This window comes from Symphalangus syndactylus, chromosome 7 (genome assembly GCF_028878055.3).
Source record: "Symphalangus syndactylus isolate Jambi chromosome 7, NHGRI_mSymSyn1-v2.1_pri, whole genome shotgun sequence".
Lineage (NCBI taxonomy): Eukaryota > Metazoa > Chordata > Mammalia > Primates > Hylobatidae > Symphalangus > Symphalangus syndactylus.
In genome coordinates, this window is record NC_072429.2 from 85,911,429 (window position 1) to 85,932,308 (window position 20,880).

At 34.8% G+C, this 20,880-nt stretch overlaps 1 protein-coding gene across 7 annotated transcripts in view; it reads left to right on the forward strand.

Moving 5' to 3' along the window:
* The window catches only part of CNBD1 (cyclic nucleotide binding domain containing 1), a 757,690-nt gene that overhangs the window by 417,231 nt on the left and 319,579 nt on the right, over positions 1-20,880 (forward strand). For all 7 annotated transcript variants that reach the window (XM_055286700.2, XM_055286699.2, XM_055286698.2 and 4 more), the window contains exon 8: positions 805-937. In XM_055286700.2, coding sequence (XP_055142675.1) covers positions 805-937 — 133 coding nt within the window. The remainder of the gene's footprint in view (positions 1-804; positions 938-20,880) is intronic.

Below are 20,880 nucleotides of genomic sequence, written 5' to 3' on the forward strand. Positions count from 1 at the left end.
GTGGTGGTGCATGCCTGTAATCCCAGCTACTCGGGAGGCTGAGGCAGGAGAATTGCTTGAACCCAGGAAGTGGAGTTTGTGGTGAGGAAAGATCGCACCATTGCACTCCAGCCTGGGCAACAAGAGTGAAACTCCATCTCAAAAATAAATAAATAAATAAATAATAATGGGATTGAAAGGTTTCCATGATCCTGCTGTTTCATCTTTTTTTGAATGAGCTTAAGCCAGGTGCAGGTCCTGCAGAAAGCTGGCATAAGCCATGGTTCAGTGCTCATGTGGAGTGGAGTTGAGAAGACATCCATCTTCTTGGGTCTCCAATGGTGGGGAATTCTTGTGATTTAGTGGTCCCAGTGTCAGTAGTGCAGGTAATTCTCTCAGAATTCAACATTATTCCAAATCCCTGATGTTCATTTGTTTTGATTTTCAGAGTGGCTAGGTTTAACAAAAAATTCTGTATGTTTTGTTTTTATTTCCCAAATATCAGTACCAGTTTCTTGATTTTATCAAACACAACTTTTTAGTTTAATCTTGACTATGACAGGGTTTTTAAAAAACTTCTAAAACATTTATAGAAGTATATTATGAAAGGTGAGCAAATATAATGTTAGTAAGTAGATCTGAAGATTAACATTTTAATATGTCTATATGGCCATAGAGTGATGCTCTGATAAAATTCAAATGTATTCTATACTAACTTATATTCATATGGCCTTTATTTTACTTCTCTTACCATTTATCTATTTGCCATTTCTTTGATTTTAAATTGCCTATTATTAAAAATTTGATAATGACATTCTATTTTAGGAAAAAATAAAACTTGAAAATATGCAAAAGTTGAAATTAATCCGTATGTGTCCTTATTATGAGGAATGGCCTACTTTATCCATATATGAGCTAACTGCACTCCTTAAATGGAAAAAATTTCCTCCAGGTCATGGTGAGTTTAATGCAATTTTAGATCATTTTGTTTGCATTCTGTTATATTATTGGAATTGAAATTCTTCATAGTTGTAATATTTTATACAATATTTCTTCATATAAATATTCTCTAATTTATTTGATAATAACATTTGAATTGGACATTTAGATTATTTCCTGCTTTTTATTAAAAATGATAATGTGCTGGCTTGAAGAGTGGTCTCAGGACTAACCTTACTTTAACATCTCTCTCTACTCCCTATAACTGTTCCCCCCTTGCTCCACCCTGACAGTTACTATAAGGGCCAAACTGAAAAGGATAAATACTAGAGGGTATAGCCACTCGCACAGGAGAAAAGGAAAAAAAACATTTTCTCTTTTCCTTTTTCCTGGGTGGATAACTATTTAAGCAGCAAGTTTGCTAATCTCTACTTGTGCTACATATATTAGCCATGGAAAAAAATAATTATGGAGAATGAGTGAGGCCTAGATAAGAGAAAGCATCAGTAAAGCACCTACATTTTCAATATTCACCATAGCAAGGATGCACGGATTTCCTGGATTATGTGTACACAAAAAGTGTGGGTAGTATTGGGTCATTTTGCATGATTTGTCCATCTATGAAAACCAATTTAACAAGGGTTGCTAACTCAAGAGGAACTGTGGTAGGATGGGCCAGAGCTTTAGGTCTCTTTTGGTAAGGAAACACAATTGCTACATGAGAGAGCCACAGACAACAGAGAGAGGACGGCAACCTCACCTCTCTTTCCTCACAGCCAGTGAAGGAGCCAGAACTTAGATTATAATGGAAGAGGAAGTGTTTGAAAGAAATACTTCTACCCCAAGTCTGCAAAGCCACAATTATAGTGAGAGACATTTTTAATTTAAGTTTGAGATTTAAGTTCTAAAACGAATGAATCTGACTGGTAAATTCTAGACAGCAACTATTTTAATAATAAAAACATGGCACACTAGTTATGAAATCTGACTAAGGTATCCTTTGAGGGAAACACTCTAACACAGGAAAACAAGGTTCAGCATACCAGCAGTTCTTTTACTGAAAAAAAGTAAATAACTTTAGAGGCATGTTTATGCTTCAAAAAGCAGGGATACTCTAATAAACCACTTAAATTTGGTGAGAATCTAAAACCTTTCTTGTATTTGTTCCAAATTTCCTTCTACTGCTTGCATTTATATTTTATTTATCATGTTTTTGAGATGTAGCATTTAATCTATGTTTAGTCAAATATTTTTGCTCATAAATTTGAATGTTTGTAATATTATGTTTTTGTTTATGACATATTTTTTCCTAATTAGTTATAAATGGCATTTTTTTTAACCAAAAGTACAAATGGAAGGCAAGTAGTAAACTGACTTTTAAAAAATCGAGAATTGAATATTTCTAAATTCCCCATGTTTATTACATAGAAACAGATGAGCATCCCAGAACCAGTTTGATACCTCAAGGTACCAGTGATTCAAGTACCTGTGATGGTGATGCCTTTTTGATCCTTCATTCATCCTTCACTGGTCTCTTTTGTTTTGGACAATATTTTCTAACGTAGCATATTAATTCTTTTAATAATTTTTCACCATATTTGCTATTTTTCATGGTTGCTTTATTTTTTATGGTTGTTTTGGATTTGTCACAGTTTTGTCACAGGTTTCCCACTTTGTATCAGAAATATCAAATTTTGATCCTTGCCTCTCTTCCATGCTTTTAATAAAAATATAATATCTAATCCTTGCCCATCTATCATTATATTAATATTTTTGAGGTGATTAGAAAGGAGGAAAGAGACCATCATAAAGATATTTTAAATTAGGGGTCCAAAAGAATTTGAAATTTGGAAAGGGCAGAATGATTGTGTTTTATTATGTTTGATTACTAATGATAATAATCTGTCTCTTGATCTAAAATATCAATCAAAAGTACTAAAATTTTGCATCAAAGAGCTAAAAAGGTACTGAGACAGCTAATATACTGTTTCCTAAACTAATATTGAATTCAAGTTCTTTTTTGTAAATATCTTGAAAAATAAATGGTGGTGTTTGTTAAACTACCGATTGCACTGGACAATCTGTGAGTCTATTGAATAAGTCAAAATAATATTGTTTTCTCACCTATTCCCAAACATATAAATGTGTGGTACTTTCATAGTTTTAGAAAATATTTATCCTCCTTAGAGAAGAATGACAATTTCATCTGATAATCATCAAAGCCCTATGAGTTCTGAAAGACTGTAGTTTTTATAAATAAATATACCTACGTGAAGAATAAGTCCTGTCAAACTCATCTAATTTTCTTTTATGGTAGTGACAAACTTGATATATCAAAGAGAAGAATTGGATTATAATACTTCCTGACTGTTTACTCAAGATTTAGTTTGAATTTTTATCAGAGAATGTAGCTCAAATTACACTTTTATTATCTGGTTTGAAAATTAGCAGTAGTATGATTTCCAAAGCATAATTGTGTGTGTTTTGATCTTATTTTAAGAGTGTATAGAGGATAGAGTTTCAGAGGGATTTAGTTAATTATTCAAAAGCTTGATAGAGTTTAGGATTAATCCTTGGCAATCAATGAAATAAGTAAAGGTTGTATCTCACTCTGTTTGCTTCGTTAACGTCTTAAGTCTTCCTACTTTTGCTTCATATGCCAAGGGGACCTTATTATAATGAATATGTACAGTGTTGCTTATAATTTGGGTGTGTCTAGTTTATATCACATCAGCTAAAGTCTTTCCAGTTGTTATTCTTTCAAGATGTGGCCAACTTGAAAGTGACAACCAGCTTATGTCACTAATCTGTTCCCATGTGTATCATGAATATAAGAAAATATGGTAAACTGACTTGGCAAACATTTAACTATTTATGCATATTTTGTTGTTTTCTTGCTTATGTCAGTATGCCCCCATCCTTCTCCAGGTAGGATTTGATATAGCAACCATGTTAATTGGAAAAACTAAAAAAATTACAGCAACATATTTAGTGCAGAAAGATAAAGTATGTGAAAATCATAATAATAATAGTAATAGTCAAAATTATATCTAGTTATCTCAAACCAAAAGTGGAGTGTTTCAGTCACAAAATACATAGGCTCTACATCCCTTCAACTTTTTGACATCACTCTCTTCCAGTTCAATTTACTCTTCAGGGAATCAAAAGTCTTAGTCCCATGAGACACTTTTGAGCATCCCAGAACCAGTTTGATACCTCGAGGTGCCAGTGATTCAAGTACCTGTGATGGTGATGCCTTTTTGTTCCTTCATTCATCCTTCACTGGTCTCTTTTATCTTGGACAATATTTTCTAGTGTAGCATATTAATTATTTTAATAATTTTTGCCATATTTGTTACTTTTTATGGTTGCTTTAGGGCTTACCATATAAATTTCAATATAGCAGAATCTACTTCAGATTTTTGCTAACTTAATTCCAGTTTTAAATGTGACTCATAGAGCTCTGTTTCCATTTCCTCCTTTATATGTTATTATTATACATATTGCATCTACATATGTAAAAAATTTAATACATTATTTTATATAAAGTTATGTCTCAAAAACAGAGAAAAAATAGATCAAATATATGTTTATAGGGTTCATTATATTAGACATCTTATTTACCATTTCTAGTCCTTTTTATTTGTTCCTGTGGACTTGAGTTGTCATCCGATATGCTTTCCTTAGTTCAGTATCAGTTTTCTCCCACCTGCTTTCTTATGCTGCTATTGGCAAATATATTATATTTCTATATGTTATAGGTCCAACAACATTATACACATATTATTTCACACAGTCACTCTTTATGAGTAAGAGAAGAATAGATAAGAAATAGGCATTTCTCCTACCTTTTATAATTACACATTTACCTTTAGTGGTACTTTTTGATTTTCATGTGGATTCAAATTACCATCTGGGGATGCTTGTTTGCAGCCTGAAGAACTTTTTTAGTGTTTCTTTGAGGGGGTATATGCTAGTAACAAATACTGCCAAGTTTTCTTGTACTGAGAATTTCTTCATTTCTCCTTTACTTTTGAAAGACAGCTTTGCAGGGTGTAGGATTTGAAGTTGAAATTGGGTTATTTTGTATATGTTAAAAATGCAATCCCACTTTCTTCTGGCATCTATTGTTTCTGATGAGAAGACAGCTGTTAATTTTATTGGGATTCACTTATAAGTGACAAGGCTTTTGCTTGCTGGTTTCAATATTTTCTCCTTGTCTTTGGCTTAAAGAAGTTTTACTATAATGTGTCTGTTTTCTTATTTTCTTACCCAATACTAGAATTTTCTGTCACATACTTTAAAGCCCTATTTATTACTAATCTCTTCTGTTTCTGGCTGTCTCCTATATTGTTAGCTATGCTAATCAGTTTTAAAGTTTTTCTTGTTATTCACTCACTTAGAAATAGTCTATGTCCTCTCATTGTTATTCAGGTAAAATGCAAAATCCTCAATACAGTTTGAAAGGCCATTTGTATCTGGGCCATACCTATATCTCAAAGTTTTAATTTTAATAATTCTTCTCCTTTTTGTTGTTTCTGCCAACCTGGACTTTCATTAGTTCTTCCAGTGTCACAATCGCCACTGAGGCCTTTTACACATGTTGTTCCCTCTTCCTGGAGAAGTTACTTACCCCTCATTTCAGTATATTTGCTATTGTTAAGATAATGTTTTCTGGACAAATTGAGATTCTATTGCTCTTTCTTTGCTTGCAGAGATGCCTCTTTGTCTCTCTGAGGGTCAAGAAACATTTTCTGCTGAAGAGCAGATACTAAATATTAGCTTTGTAGGTCATATAGTGCCTCTGTTACATATCTGCCCCCTTCTTCTTTTTAATGCCTTAACAATGTAAGAACCATCCTTAGTTGTACTGTTATTAAAAAAATGGGCCTTGGATCAGATTTGGTCCATGGTCTAAAGTTTTCCGACTCCTGTGCTATCTTATTTTGTTAATCACGTTTTTTGTGGGGGTGGGGGCGGGGGACAAGGTCTTATTATATTGCCCAGGCTGGACTCAAACTCCTGGGCTCAAGTGATCATTCCACCTCAGCCATTCGAGTAGCTGAGACTAAAGGAACATGCCACCATGTCTGGCTTTCCTTGTACTATCTGAACACTCATTATGCTGTGTCATAATTGATAGATTAAGGGTCAGTCTGTCCACTAGACTTAAAATTTCTTTGGAATGGGACCATCTTATTTTTTAGTACCCAACAAGTATCTAGAATTTGCAAGCCCTTGAAAATATTGTTGATGAGTGAATGAATATTTTGATGTCAGTGTTTACCCTTAGACCAAAGTTATGACTTTTTTCTTCCGAAAGAAAATAATTTAACTCTTTGCTGCTCAGTACATCTGGGTTGTATTAACATTTGGCATTAATTGTCTCTGAGGAAAATGCTAACATTGATTCAATCTTAAAATATCTTAACACATTTATTGATAAATCTCCTGATTAAAACACAATGTGTTGCTTTGCTATCTTTGAGTAGACGTTTTACAGAATTGCATCATTGCAATAAACCAATCATTAATAATGCTGAAAGGCTTTACTGTCTTAAACTCACAATCCAGACAGAATAAAGGCAATTTGGATTTAAGGTGAGGTTAAATAAGGAAAACATTAACAGGGCATTAAGGACAACAATAGTTAAAGAAGTTTCAAAGTCCGTTCTCTTCAGTGAATCACCAAGAGTAAAAGATTTGTTAGAATGTATCAACTAATTTTTATTTTTGGTCATCATGTTTAATTCTCACTATGCATGCGGCAAGCTTTCTGCTACATGGGGTGTGAGAAATGGAATGATCACTGATAAATGTAATTCAAGTATAATTTCCCTCCTTCTTATTAAGTTTGTCATCATATGTATTGTTCTTATTAATACAACTATAAGAAAAAATTTTGGTGAATGATGAATACTGTAGATTATATGGCTCAATGCCCCCTCCAAACACTTCTAACCAACCTGTGAAAGCTAAAAACAGCTAAAGACTACATGTTCTAGAATCCTTTGTAAAAGTTTTAATTTTGATTGTGGCCTCCATTCTGCCCAGTATATATTTCTCTACAGTATTGGGAAGAAGTCAGGAGCAGCTCTCCTTGCAACCATGGTGATGAGCATGGTGGTTCTAAAGTTCATCCCCTGAATTACACGTGATGAGTGGCACAGAGTAGCAGGAGTGAGGTTCCCTTTAGAAGAGCTCTGTGTTGTGAGTGGGCATTTCCGCTGGCTACTCTATTTTCTTGCTCTATAGTATTGAATTCTAGTTTTATGGCCCTACTAGGGCTTCCTAACACCCTCTGATAAACGACTTTTTATTGAAGTCAGATCACAAGAGTCTGCTGTCTGTACCTAGGAACAAAGGGCTGTGCACTGGGTGTTCATTCTACCAATGATTTCCTTTGTGAATAACTACTTTTTTCAACATTTTTTCATTTAAAAAATTTTTTTCATAAGAAATATGAAATTTGTCTCTTGATATTTTTAACATCTGTGTACAGAACACCATGCTAGTTGCTTTTGTTGTGGCAATGAAAAGAAATACATTTTAAAATCACTTAAAGTTGGGCCAGGCATAGTGGCTCACACCCATAATCCTAGCACTTTGGGAGGCTGAGGCGGGTGGACCTCCTAAGGTCAGGAGCTCGAGACCAGCCTGGACAACATGATGAAACTGCGTCTCTACTAAAAGTACAAAAATTAGCCGGGCACAGTGGCAGGCACCTGTAATCCCAGCTACCTAGGAGGCTGAGGCAGGAGAATCTCTTGAACCGGGAGGCTGAGGTTGCAGTGAGCCGAGATCATGCCGCTGTACTCCAGCCTGGGTGACAGGGCAAGACTCCGTCTCAAAAAGTAAAATAAAATCACTTAAAGTCAAATGCTTGAGTAACTACACTGCACTCCTTACTATGTAGGACAGTTTGAGCTTTCCTTTTTGATCTCAAAGATGTAATAATTAGAAAAATAAAAAAAGTATGATTTTTAAACAAATGAGATAGGTCAAAATATGATGTCTTAAAATGATTTTCACTATCTCATGGACATATATATTATCTAACATAATAAATATCAACAGATGCAGTGGAAACTGAATAGGATAGAGGATTTTTTGGATATGGTTGAACCCAAAGTAGGAGTCATAATGCTAGGCAGGAAAAATAGCATAAGCCAATATATGGTTTGCAGATCTTGCTTTAGAAAAGTTGATCAAACAGCCCAATTTAATCAGATGCATATTCATGAGCATTGGGAGATCAGTCAGACTTTCTGTAGTCTCAGGCATTTTAAATACCGTATTCATATGCTTGGGCTTTAACTTACAGATAATGTGACATCATTAAAGGTTTTGAATAACAGAAGAGACCTGAAAAAGTCAAAGTTTTAGGGGAATAGCAAGAGCAATATGAGTGATAGTTGAAAGGAGAGAGGCACTAGAAAACCAGAACAATTAGGAGTCTATTTTGGTAGTACCAGAGGCAAAGAGATGAGAGGCAATGGAGATAAGAGGTAGTGGTGACAGTAACAATAGAAATAAATTAATATGAGGAATGTTTTCATTATTCTGGAGTTTTGTATAGAATAGATCTTTTCAAATACATTTCCACTTCTTCTTTGCAATGCTGACAGTCTATACATGTTGGGGATGTTCTGGTTTTTCAGAACTCTACCAGAGTACTCTGTTGCTGCACAGATGCATATGTCTGTGGATGTCAGTTTAAACACACATCAGACACTGAGAAGGGATTCTCAAGCATGGATTGAAACGGACCTTTGCTCTCACCTACCACCTGCAGCATTAGAACACACATTTCCTGGTACTTCTCACTGTCTCCACTCCAAAGTCTTTTGTGAGTGCAGGCCACTATTTATAAATGTTCAGAGGAGAGTTGCTTTTATTTTCCTACCCAGAGACCAAGCATAAAGATAGTTTCCTGAATGACTCACTTCATGTGTGGAAAGATATTTTTAATTCATGTTTTCATTGAGTCTTCATTGACATTATTTTCCCTTTACTGTTAATTTTGTCATTAAAACTCAAGCACTTTGGCTATTGCCCTCTGCAAATGCTCCCAAGGCTTCTTATGGGCCTGTTTACCACATTTTTCAGCCTTGTCTGTAATATGTATATCTTTTACTGAGAAATGATTTATGGTGATATTGATCATCTAAAGGTACAAACTCAGAATATATGTATTTTATTGTTTTCTTAATAATATTTATTAAGATTACTTAAATATAATCCAGTATCTCAACATTGACCTTTCTGTTAGAATGTTTTTTTACAATTCAAGAACCTTCGATGTATTTTCCATGAAGCTTCTTTTTTTTATAACTGTTTTCTTATGATTTCATAGTATACCTTTTTTGCTAGAATAATAATTAGTAATAGAAATGTATGATGACTATGTAAAATTTAATAATTTCATTAACATTCTCTGAAAAGAGCTTCTACTATTATTACCATAGAAGCTTTAATAATTTACCTCAGAAGTATTATGGCTAGAAATATCATTAAAATATAATGTTATAGTATAACAGTGCACTACAAAATCACTGATTTTGTTTTCAATCAGTTTTGAATTTGACAAAGATATTTATATCTATAGAATACTTCAAACATACTTTGTAGGAAGTATATAGTTTAATTTCTTACTCAGAATTTAGCTTTCTGGTTTTATTAATAATATGATAGTATGTAGTTTAATTTCTTACTCAGAATTTAGCCTTCTGATTTATTAATACTATGATAAATGTGAACAGTATACTAGTTATGTAAAGTTTAAAAAGTACTGCTTATTTAAATAATTATCCAGCTGCTAGATAATAATTAAATTAAAATAAGTTAAGAATTTATTTAATTAATTCAAATTCCTCAGAAGTAGATCAGATAAAATTAAACACCTTTTAATAATGGAACACCCATCTATTCAAATTCCCCATGAGTAGATAGAGCTTTTCATCAGTAACCCAGGCAACTACTGAAGCTCTTTATAGAGCTCTTTTCTCCACCTCTTTCTACTTCTCACAAATGACCATTGCTTCTTTATTTTGTCACGACATAAACTATATTTCCTATTATTGCAATTAACTTTTAGTATTGTGTCTCCTGACATTTAGAAGGAAAGTTGCATTTCTCTTCACCTAAAAAATAAAATTGCATAATTTCATTTTCTCACATTTGAAGCAAACTTAATATATAAAAATAAATTTGAAACTTTTTTCTCTAAGCAAACCAAATATGTGAACATTTAAATCTAGAGAAATGCTAAATTATAAATACTATTCATTTTAATAAAAGTAATTTCTACTAAAATTTCCAAAGTAGAACTTTTGAAAATGTGAACGCTTATGTTTCGCTATGAATATGATTTATAACCAAACTGTTAACAATGATTATTGCTGCTTGGTGCTATTGATTGTCTTTTTTCCTGTTTTTCTGTATATTCTAGACATTCTATAATAAGTATATATGTTTACAGTGAAATAAATAGGTACAATTATAATACAATTTGATTTCTAAAAACATAAAACAATATTTTTAATAAAGAAGCAATTCATATTGGATGTTGTGATCCACATTCCTGTCTTCTACCCATAAGAGTGCGTTAGCATAAGTCCTTGCCATCTTAGGTTTGACAGTTTTCATGAACTTTGGCAATACATACTTTTGGGAATGCCTTCTGCATAGAAAGTTTCTTCACATTCGGAGGGATAAAATGAACAAAGATAGAGCCCAAAATAATAGAAGTAGTCAGTTAGGTATGTAGGGGAGGGAGAAAGGGGGAAGAAGTGAAAATAGAAAAGAAGTTCTTATTTGCTTCCAAATTCTAAGGCCAGGTCATTAGTGTGTAAAAGTAAATAAGGCCAAAGGGTTTCTTTGTGAATGGTGACATCTTGAGTATGTCTAACAAGAGGACATAAAGAAGCAGGATTGACTGTTGCAAAAGTAATTAGTGTCTATATATATGTCTATATAATTTGGTATATATATATACATGTATGTATATATATGTATGTGTCTTTATAATTTCGTAATGCTGTCATGACCAATGATCACTGAATTCATTTCCTTTGTATATCTGATGTCTGTAAAAAGAGAACTAAGACTTTAAATCATAAAACAGGCTATAATTCATAAAGTATCATAATGTAACAATATATGGTTTGAGGAAGTATCTTAGGCTGCTACTTACAGAAATATAATGCAAGCCACATATATCATTTTAAATTTTCTAGCAACTACATTTAAAAAGTAAAAAATTAGGCCAGCGTGGTGGCTCACGCCTGTAATCCTAGCACTTTGGGAGGCCGCGGCAGGTGGATCACGAGGTTGGGAAATCGAGACCATCCTTGCTAACATGGTGAAACCCCTTCTCTACTAAAAATACAAACAAAAAATTAGCTGGGCTTGGTGGCTGGCGCCTGTAGTCCCAGCTACTCGGGAGGCTGAGGCAGGAGAACGTCGTGAACCCTAGAGATGGAGCTTGCAGTGAGCCGAGATTGTGCCACTGCAGTCCAGCCTGGGTCCGTCTCAAAAAAAAAAAAAAGGAAAAAATTAAATAATATATTTTATGTAACACATACACATATCTAATATGTGACCAACATAAAAATTACTGATTAGACACTTTATACCTTTTTCATATTTTGGTTTCCTATTAAGTCTTCAAAATCCAGTGTTATTGTACACTTACAGTGTATCTCTGACCTTGCCACATTTTAAATGCTCAATAGCTACATGTGGCTAGTGGCTACCCTATGGGACAGCACAGTCTTAGAACATGCACTACTCTTTCTGATACTGTAAAACAGAAAAAGAGGCAAGAATATTGGCATAACAGATAGACAGATACGAATTTTTAAATGTGTGTAAAGATGAACTATGATTTCTTTTTAAAATATCTTATAAATCATTTTAATAATAACTTCCTAAAAAGTGACTAGAGCTGGCTGGGCGTGGTGGCTCCCGCCTGTAATCCCAGCACTTTGGGAGGCCAAGGCGAGTGGATCACGAGGTCAGGAGATCAAGACCATCCTGGCTAACACGGTGAAACTCCGTCTCTACTAAAAATAAAAAATAAAAAAAAAACTTGGCCAGGCGTGGTGGCGGGCGCCTGTAGTCCCAGCTACTCGGGAGGCTGAGGCAGGAGAATGGCGTGAACCCAGGAGGCGGAGCTTGAAGTGAGCAAAGATCGTACCACTGCACTCCAGCCTGGGCGACAGAGCGAGATTCCGTCTCAAAAAAAAAAAAAAAAAAAAAAGTGACTAGAGCTAAGAGAGTGAACCATGTCAATAAAGGTTTGTTTTTCTTACTCTGACATTTGAATGTCCTTAATTTGTCTGTAATCACACATTTACAGATGCATTTGTGAGAATGTGGGGTGTGTGTGTGTGTGTGTGTGTGATTATCTCAAGAAAATGAAAACATATTTACCTGTAATATTTTAATTTTCATTTTAAAATAAACTGTGTTGTACTAATCTGTTGAGATACCAAGATTATGAATTAAATATCTTATATCTTAATCTTTATGGATGCTAATGGGCCTCATGAAGTGATATTTATATCTCTATATTCTATCTAGAATTCTCTATATATTCTCTCTACATATTCTATATCTCTGTATCTATATTAATAAGATCCTTATTAATATAAACATTGTTAACATATTAATAAGAGCTTTATTATTAATATAGATTTGTATAAGCTGAACTATATTGTAAATGCATCAGGAAACAATATTTACAGGCATCTTATAATAATTATTTGAGAAAGTAATTTGCAAATTTTTTGTAAATCTGATTTTTATTATTGTTATTGTAACTACATTGCTATATTTTTTATTATAAAGGTAATTTTATATTCCACAAAGTTTTACCCCACTTGCAAATAGACTATGCATGTTTATAGTTTAAAAATTATAGAGATTAATGGTGTCATAAATTTGAAATCTATAGTATTACCCTCCCCGCAAGAAAATAGTATTAACTGCTTAGGTTCCCAGGACAAAGCACAAGACCTTGTTAAATCATGTTACCTCTAAGCGCAATGGAGGACTTAACATATCCTTCTCTGCTTCTGAAAATGAGGGGTTACTCCTCACCTCATCACCGCTACACCCTGACCCATTGAACAACATAAATGGATATTCCTTTAGCTTCAAATGTGCCTTGGTTTCTTTTTTCCCTCTGTTGTTTTTGTTTTTTTTTTTTTTTGAGATGGAGCCTCTCACTGTAGCCCGGCCTGGAGTGCAGTGGAGCAATCTTGGCTCACTGCAGCTTTCATCTCCCGGGTTCAAGTGATTATCCTGCTTCAGCCTCCTGAGTAGCCAGGATTACAGGCACCCACCATGAGGCCTGGCTAATTTTTTGTAGTTTTAGTAGAATTGGGGTTTCACCATGTTGGTCAGGCTGGTCTCGAACTCCTGACCTTGTGATTTGCCTGCCTCAGCCTCCCAAAGTGCTGGGATTACAGATATGAGCCACTGTGCCTGGCCCAAATGTGCGTTGGTGTCTTTGCTTTGTCCAGAAGATTGGGTAAGGGAAAAATCAGCATTTATTGAACATCTACTCTGTGTCAGCTACTTTCTAGTTACTTTCACACATGTTGTCTCATTTACTTCTCAAAACCTCTATCAGAAAAGTATATTTGCTTTATTAATACAGAAACTCGATCTCAAACATTTACCATTCCAAGGTTAGACTTTTGGTAAATGTCATGTTTGAAATCCAGAACTGATAAATGTGAAAATAAATCCTCTTTCTGTTACATTATGCAATTTCTTCAAGAGGTTTTCTAGTGTTTGGAAAAGTCGGGTTTGCAGAGGTAAGAGTATCACGACACCAGTCAGTACAAAAATCTGGGTTTTATTTATTCATTTGTAAACTCAAGCCAGTTCTCTATTCCACTTTTTCCAATTATTTGCTTTTGTGAGTCTCAGGATTAACCTTCATTCCTCTCCTTCCACATTTTCTCCCCTGTCCCTTCTCCTGGCCATGCTTCTCTAGTCCCGATGGTCTTGTTAGATCAAATGCGGTTTGTAGATTTTACTTCACTCTCTCTTTCAGAAAGAAATGCCAAAATGGTGTTTTAAGAAGCTTTTATTGCTGTAATAAACAGAAAGAAATAGACATATGGTTAAAAAGCTCCTCACAGCATTCCATCTTCTCCTCCTGTTCACGTAGACCTTCCTTAGTTTTCATGTAAATGAAATAAGTCTTTGGGAACATGCAGTCCTGAATTAGATCCAAATGCATTTCCCAGAAAATCATAGATTAAATGGATTTTGGATTGTTAATTTGATAAGTTAATTGGGTTCCTCGTTTGTTGGAGAAGACCAGAATGAGGGCTGAAAACTCAGTCCAAATATGAGACAGAGTAATAGCTATGAAAATTGTCCCAGATCATTTGCCACCTGGGTGTATGTTAGAAAAAGGTACTACTTTCTGGTGGCAGATGTGGCCCTATGCTAGGGAACACATAGTGGTAGGATCATGAGCTGGATTTCAGCCACACCACACCCTGCAGCCTTTTGCAGTGAACAACCTGAAAAACCATGTATATGCAGTGACCTTCCATCTCTCTGTTCCTTTCTCCTTCCACATATAACATTCTGAAATCGTATACTTGAACTTGGATTATACATAGGGCCAATGGCCTAGAAATATGGAGAAAAAAATGAAAAATATAATATAGTGAAAGGGAAACATGAAGAGTTTTCTTAGCCCATTGGACACTTGGCTTAACCAGGCAAATGTTAATATGTGGAGAACATATGCAAATCAGTTATCCATGAGTCAGCATCACTTGCAGTTTAAAAAATATAAATATGATATCAAAACTCAATATTATAGTTTTATGAATTATAAAGTATTTTTAAATATTTTTAAATTGATTTTATTAATGTTATTGTCAGAAATGGAAACTATTTTAACAAAATATTTGTGTCCATATATAGCACCACAGAGATTAGACACAGACACAGCATACTATAATGACAATGAATTATATCTCCATCAATAAGTATTTACAATATATAAAACCCCAAAACTCTACAGAGTCACCAGAATGAGTACCTGTTACTATTGAGTTTAAAATCCATATTGAAAAACTTTAAAAAAATCTAAAGTTATGCATTGTTCAGTTGAAAACTAGACACATTAACTTCTAAGAAGCTAAAATTTTGTAGCTATACTGGTATATTGGGGCCACTAGTTGGTCACTTAAATGAAGACATTAGAAAATCATATAAAATGACATATATAGCTTAACCATTTTATTTTAATTAGAAGTATTTATCATGGAGTCAGAGGCAAAGGATAGTGCTCGTAGTCCCAGCTACTCAGGAGGCCAAGCTGGGAAGATTGTTAGATGTATATGTGTGTGTATACACACACACACATACACACACATAATATTTCCAATGTTTGGAGGGTGAAGGCCTCTTCTTTTAGTATGGTTCCACTGATTGGAGATCTGAAGTTTTTTGTGTACTTATGAATTTTAGCATCAATTCATTTAAAGAGGGACAACAAATAAAATCTTTTATGAAGACTAAAAATTTCTTCTGTACAATACAAAAGATAAAACTAAATGTTGGTTCTTTGAAAAAATAAATAAAATTGATAGGCCATTGGCATGATTAACCAAGAAAAGAAGAGAGAAAATCCAAATAACCTCACTAAGAAACAAAACAGGAGATATTACAACTGACATCACTGAAATACAGAAGATCACTCAAGGCTACTGTGAACACCTTTACATACATAAACTAGAAGACATAGAAGAGATGGATAAATTCCTGGAAAAAATACAACCCTCCTAGCTTAAATCAGGAAGAATTAGATACCCTGAACAGACTAACAACAAGCAGCAAGATTGAAGTGGTGATTTAAAAATTACCAACAAAAACAGTCCAGGACCAGATGGATTCACAGCAGAATTCTACCAAACATTCAAAGAATTGGTACTAATCCTTTTGAAACTATTCCACAAGATAAAGACAGAACCCTCCTTATTTATTTTATGAAGCCAGCATCACCCTAATACCAAAACCAGGAAAGGACATAACCAAAAAAGAAAACTACAGACCAATATCCTTGATGAACACAGATGCTAAAATCATTAGGAAAATACTTGCTAACTAGATCCAATAACATATCAAAAAGATAATCAGCCATGATCACGTGTGTTTCATACCAAGGATGCAGGGATAGTTTAACATATGCAAGTCAATAAGTGTGATACACCACATAAACAGAATGCAAGTCAATAAATGTGATACACTACATAAACGGAATTAAAAATCACAACTAAGATCAGAACAGAACTCAAGGAAATTGAGACACAAAAAACCTTTCAAAAAATCAATGAATCCAGGAGCTGGTTTTTTGAAAAGATCAACAAAATTGATAGACCGCTAGCAAGACTAATAAGAAAAGAGAGAAGAATCAAATAGAGGTAATAAAAAATGATAAAGGGGATATCACCACCAATCCCACAGAAATACAAACTACTATCAGAGAATACTATAAACACCTCTACACAAATAAACTAGAAAATCTAGAAGAAATGGATAAATTCCTTGACACATACACCCTCCCAAGAATAAACCAGGAAGAATTTGAATTTCTGAATAGACCAGTAACAGGCTCTGAAATTGAGGAAATAATTAATAGCTTACCAACCAAAAAAAGTCCAGGACCAGATGGATTCACGGCCGAATTCTACCAGAGGTACAAGGAGGAGCTGGTACCATTCCTTCTGAAACTATTCCAATCAACAGAAAAAGAGGGAATCCTCCCTAACTCATTTTATGAGGCCAGCATCATCCTGATACCAAAGCCTGGCAGAGACACACACAAAAAAGAGAATTTTAGACCAATATCCCTGATGAACATCGAAGCAAAAATCCTCAGTAAAATACTGGCAAACCGAATCCAGAAGCACATCAAAAAGCTTATTCACCATGATCAAGTGGGCTTCATCGCTGGGGTGCAAGGCTGGTTCAACATATGCAAATCAATAAATGTAATCCAGCATATAAACAGAACCAACGACAAAAACCACATGATTATCTCAATAGATGCAGAAAAGGCCTTTGACAAAATTCAACAACGCTTCATGCTAAAAACTCTGAATAAATTAGGTATTGATGGGACGTATCTCAAAATAATAGGAGCTATTTGTGATAAACCCACAGCCAATATCATCCTGAATGGGCAAAAACTGGAAGCATTCCCTTTGAAAACTGGCACAAGACAGGGATGCCCTCTCTCACCACTCCTATTCAACACAGTGTTGGAAGTTCTGGCCAGGGCAATCAGGCAGGAGAAGGAAATAAAGGGTATTCAATTAGGAAAAGAGGAAGTCAAATTGTCCCTGTTTGCAGATGACATGATTGTATATCTAGAAAACCCCATTGTCTCAGCCCAAAATCTCCTTAAGCTGATAGGCAACTTCAGCAAAGTCTCAGGATACAAAATCAATGTACAAAAATCACAAGCGTTCTTATACACCAATAACAGATAAACAGAGAGCCAAACCATGAGTGAAATCCCATTCACAATTGCTTCAAAGAGAATAAAATACCTAGGAATCCAACTTACAAGGGATGTGAAGGACTTCTTCAAGGAGAACTACAAACCAATGCTCAATGAAATAAAAGAGGATACAAACAAATGGAAGAATATTCCATGCTCATAGGTAGGAAGAATCAATATCGTGAAAATGACCATATTGTCCAAGGTAATTTATAGATTCAATGCCATCCCCATCAAGCTATCGATGACTTTCTTCACAGAATTGGAAAAACCTACTTTAAAGTTCATATGGAACCAAAGAAGAGTCCGCCCTGCCAAGTCAATCCTAAGCCAAAAGGACAAAACTGGAGGCATCACACTACCTGACTTCAAACTATACTACAAGGCTACAGTAACCAAAACAGCATGGTACTGGTACCAAAACAGATATATAGACCAATGGAACAGAACAGAGCCCTCAGAAATAATGCCACATATGTACAACTATCTGATCTTTGACAAACCTGACAAAAACAAGAAATGGGGAAAGGATTGCCTATTTAATAAATGGTGCTGGGAAAACTGGCTAGCCATATGTAGAAAGCTGAAACTGGATCCCTTCCTTACACCTGATACAAAAATTAATTCAAGATGGATTAAAGACTTAAATGTTAGACCTAAAACCATAAAAACCCTAGAAGAAAACCTAGGCAATACCATTCAGGACATAGGCATGGGTAAGTACTTTGTGTCTAAAACACCAAAAGCAATGGCAACAAAAGCCAAAATTGACAAATGGGATCTAATTAAACTAAAGAGCTTCTGCACAGCAAAAGAAACTAGCATGAGAGTGAACAGGCAACCTACAGAATGGGAGAAAATTTTTGCAATCTACTCATCTGACAAAGGGCTAATATCCAGAATCTACAATGAACTCAAACAAATTTACAAGAAAAAAGCAAACAACCTGATCAACAAGTGGGCGAAGGATATGAACAAACAGACACTTCTCAAAAGAAGACATTAAACAGCCAAAAGACACATGAAAAAATGCTCATCATCACTGGCCATCAGAGAAATGCAAATCAAAACCACAATGAGATACCATCTCACACCAGTTAGAATGGCCATCATTAAAAATTCAGGAAACAACAGGTGCCAGAGAGGATGTGGAGAAATAGGAACACTTTTACACTGTTGGTGGTACTATAAACTAGTTCAACCATGCGGAAGTCAGTGTGGCGATTCCTCAGGGATCTTGAACTAGAAATACCATTTTTCCCAGCCATCCCATTACTGGGTATATACCCAAAGGATTATAAAACATGCTGCTGTAAAGACACATGCACACGTATGTTTATTGCGGCACTATTCACAATAGCAAAGACTTGGAACCAACCCAAATGTCCAACAATGATAGACTGGATTAAGAAAATGTGGCACATATACACCATGGAATACTATGCAGCCATAAAAAATGATGAGTTCGTGTCCTTTGTAGGGACATGGATGAAGCTGGACACCATCATTCTCAGCAAACTATCACAAGGACAAAAAACCAAACACCACATGTTCTCACTCATAGGTGGGAATTGAATAGTGACAACCGATGGACATAGGAAGGGGAACATCACACACCAGGGCCTGTTGTGGGGTGGGGGGAGGGGTGAGGGATAGCATTAGGAGATATACCTAATGCTAAATGAGTTATTGGGTGCAGCACACCAACATAGCACATGTATACGTATGTAACAAACCTGCACATTGTGCACATGTACCCTAGAACTTAAAGTATAATAAAAATAAAAAAAAAATAAGAACAAATAAAAACAAAAATCTCATAATCATTTCAATAGATGCAGAAAAAGCATTCAACAAAATCCAGATCACTTTATGATTAAAACTCTCAGCAATGTCGGCATATAAGGGACATATATTAATGTAATAAAAGCCGTGTATGACAAACCCACAGCCAACATAATACTGAGTGGGAAAAAGTTGGAAACATTCCTTCTGAGAACTGGAACAAGAGAAGGATGCCCACTCCCACCACTCCTCTTCAACATAGTACTGGAAATCCTAATCAGAGCAATCAGACAAGAGAAAGAAATAAAGGGCATCCAAATTGGTAAAGGGGAAGTCAAACTGCCACTGTTTGCTAACAAGATGATTGTTTACCTTGAAAACCCTAAGGATTCCTCCAGAAAGGTCCTAGAACTGATATAAGAATTCATAAGTTTCTGGATACGAGATTAATGTGCACAAATCAGTAGCTCTTCTATACACCAACAATGACTAAGTGAAGAATCAAATTGAGAACTCAACCCCTTTTACAATAGCTGCAAAAAAAAAAAAACAAAAAAAAACAAAAAAAAAAAACTTAGGAATATACCTAACCAAGGATTTGAAAGACCTCTACAAGGAAAAGTACTGCTGAAACAAATAATAGATGACATGAACAAACGGAAACAAATCCCATGCTCATGGATAGGTAGAACTGATATTGTGAAAATGACCATATTGCCAAAAACAACCTACAAATTCAATACATTTCCCGTCAAAATACCACCATCATTCTTCAGAGAATTAGAAAAAACAATTCTAAAATTGATATGGAACCAAAAAAGGGCCCACATAGCCAAAGCAAGATTAAGCAAAAAGAACAAATCTGAGGCATCACACTACCTGATTTCAAACTATACTGTAAGGCCATAGTCACCAAAACAGCATGGTACTGGTATAAAAATAGGCACATAGACCAGTGGAACAGAATAAAGAACACAGAAATAAACCCAGGTGCTTACAGCCAACTGAACTTCAACAAAGCAAATGAAAACATAAAGTGGGGAAGGACACCCTCTTCAACAAATGGTGTTAGGATAATTGGCAAGCCACATGTAGGAGAATGAAACTGGATCCTCATCTCTCACCTATTCACAAATCAACTCAAAATGGATTAAAGCCATAAACCTAAGACTTGAAACTATAAAAATTCTAGATGATAACATCAAAAAAACCCTTCTAGACATTGGCTTAAACAAGGATTTCATGACCAAGAACCCAAAAGCAAATGCAGTAAAAACAAAGATAAATAGCTGGGACCTAATTAAACTAAAGAGCCTTTGCACAGCAAAACGAACAGTCAGCAAACAGACAACCCACAGAGTGGGAGAAAATCTTCACAATCTACGCATCTGACGAAGGACTAATATCCAGAATCTACAACAAACTCAAATACAACAGTAAGAAAAAAACAATCCCATCAAAAAGTGGTCTAAGGACATGAATAGACAATTCCCAAAAGAAGATACACAAATGTCCAACAAACATATGAAAAGATGCTCAACATCACAAATGATAAAGGAAATGCAAATCAAAACTTCAGTGTGATACCACCTCACTCCTGCAAGAATAACCATAATCAAAAAATCAATAAAACA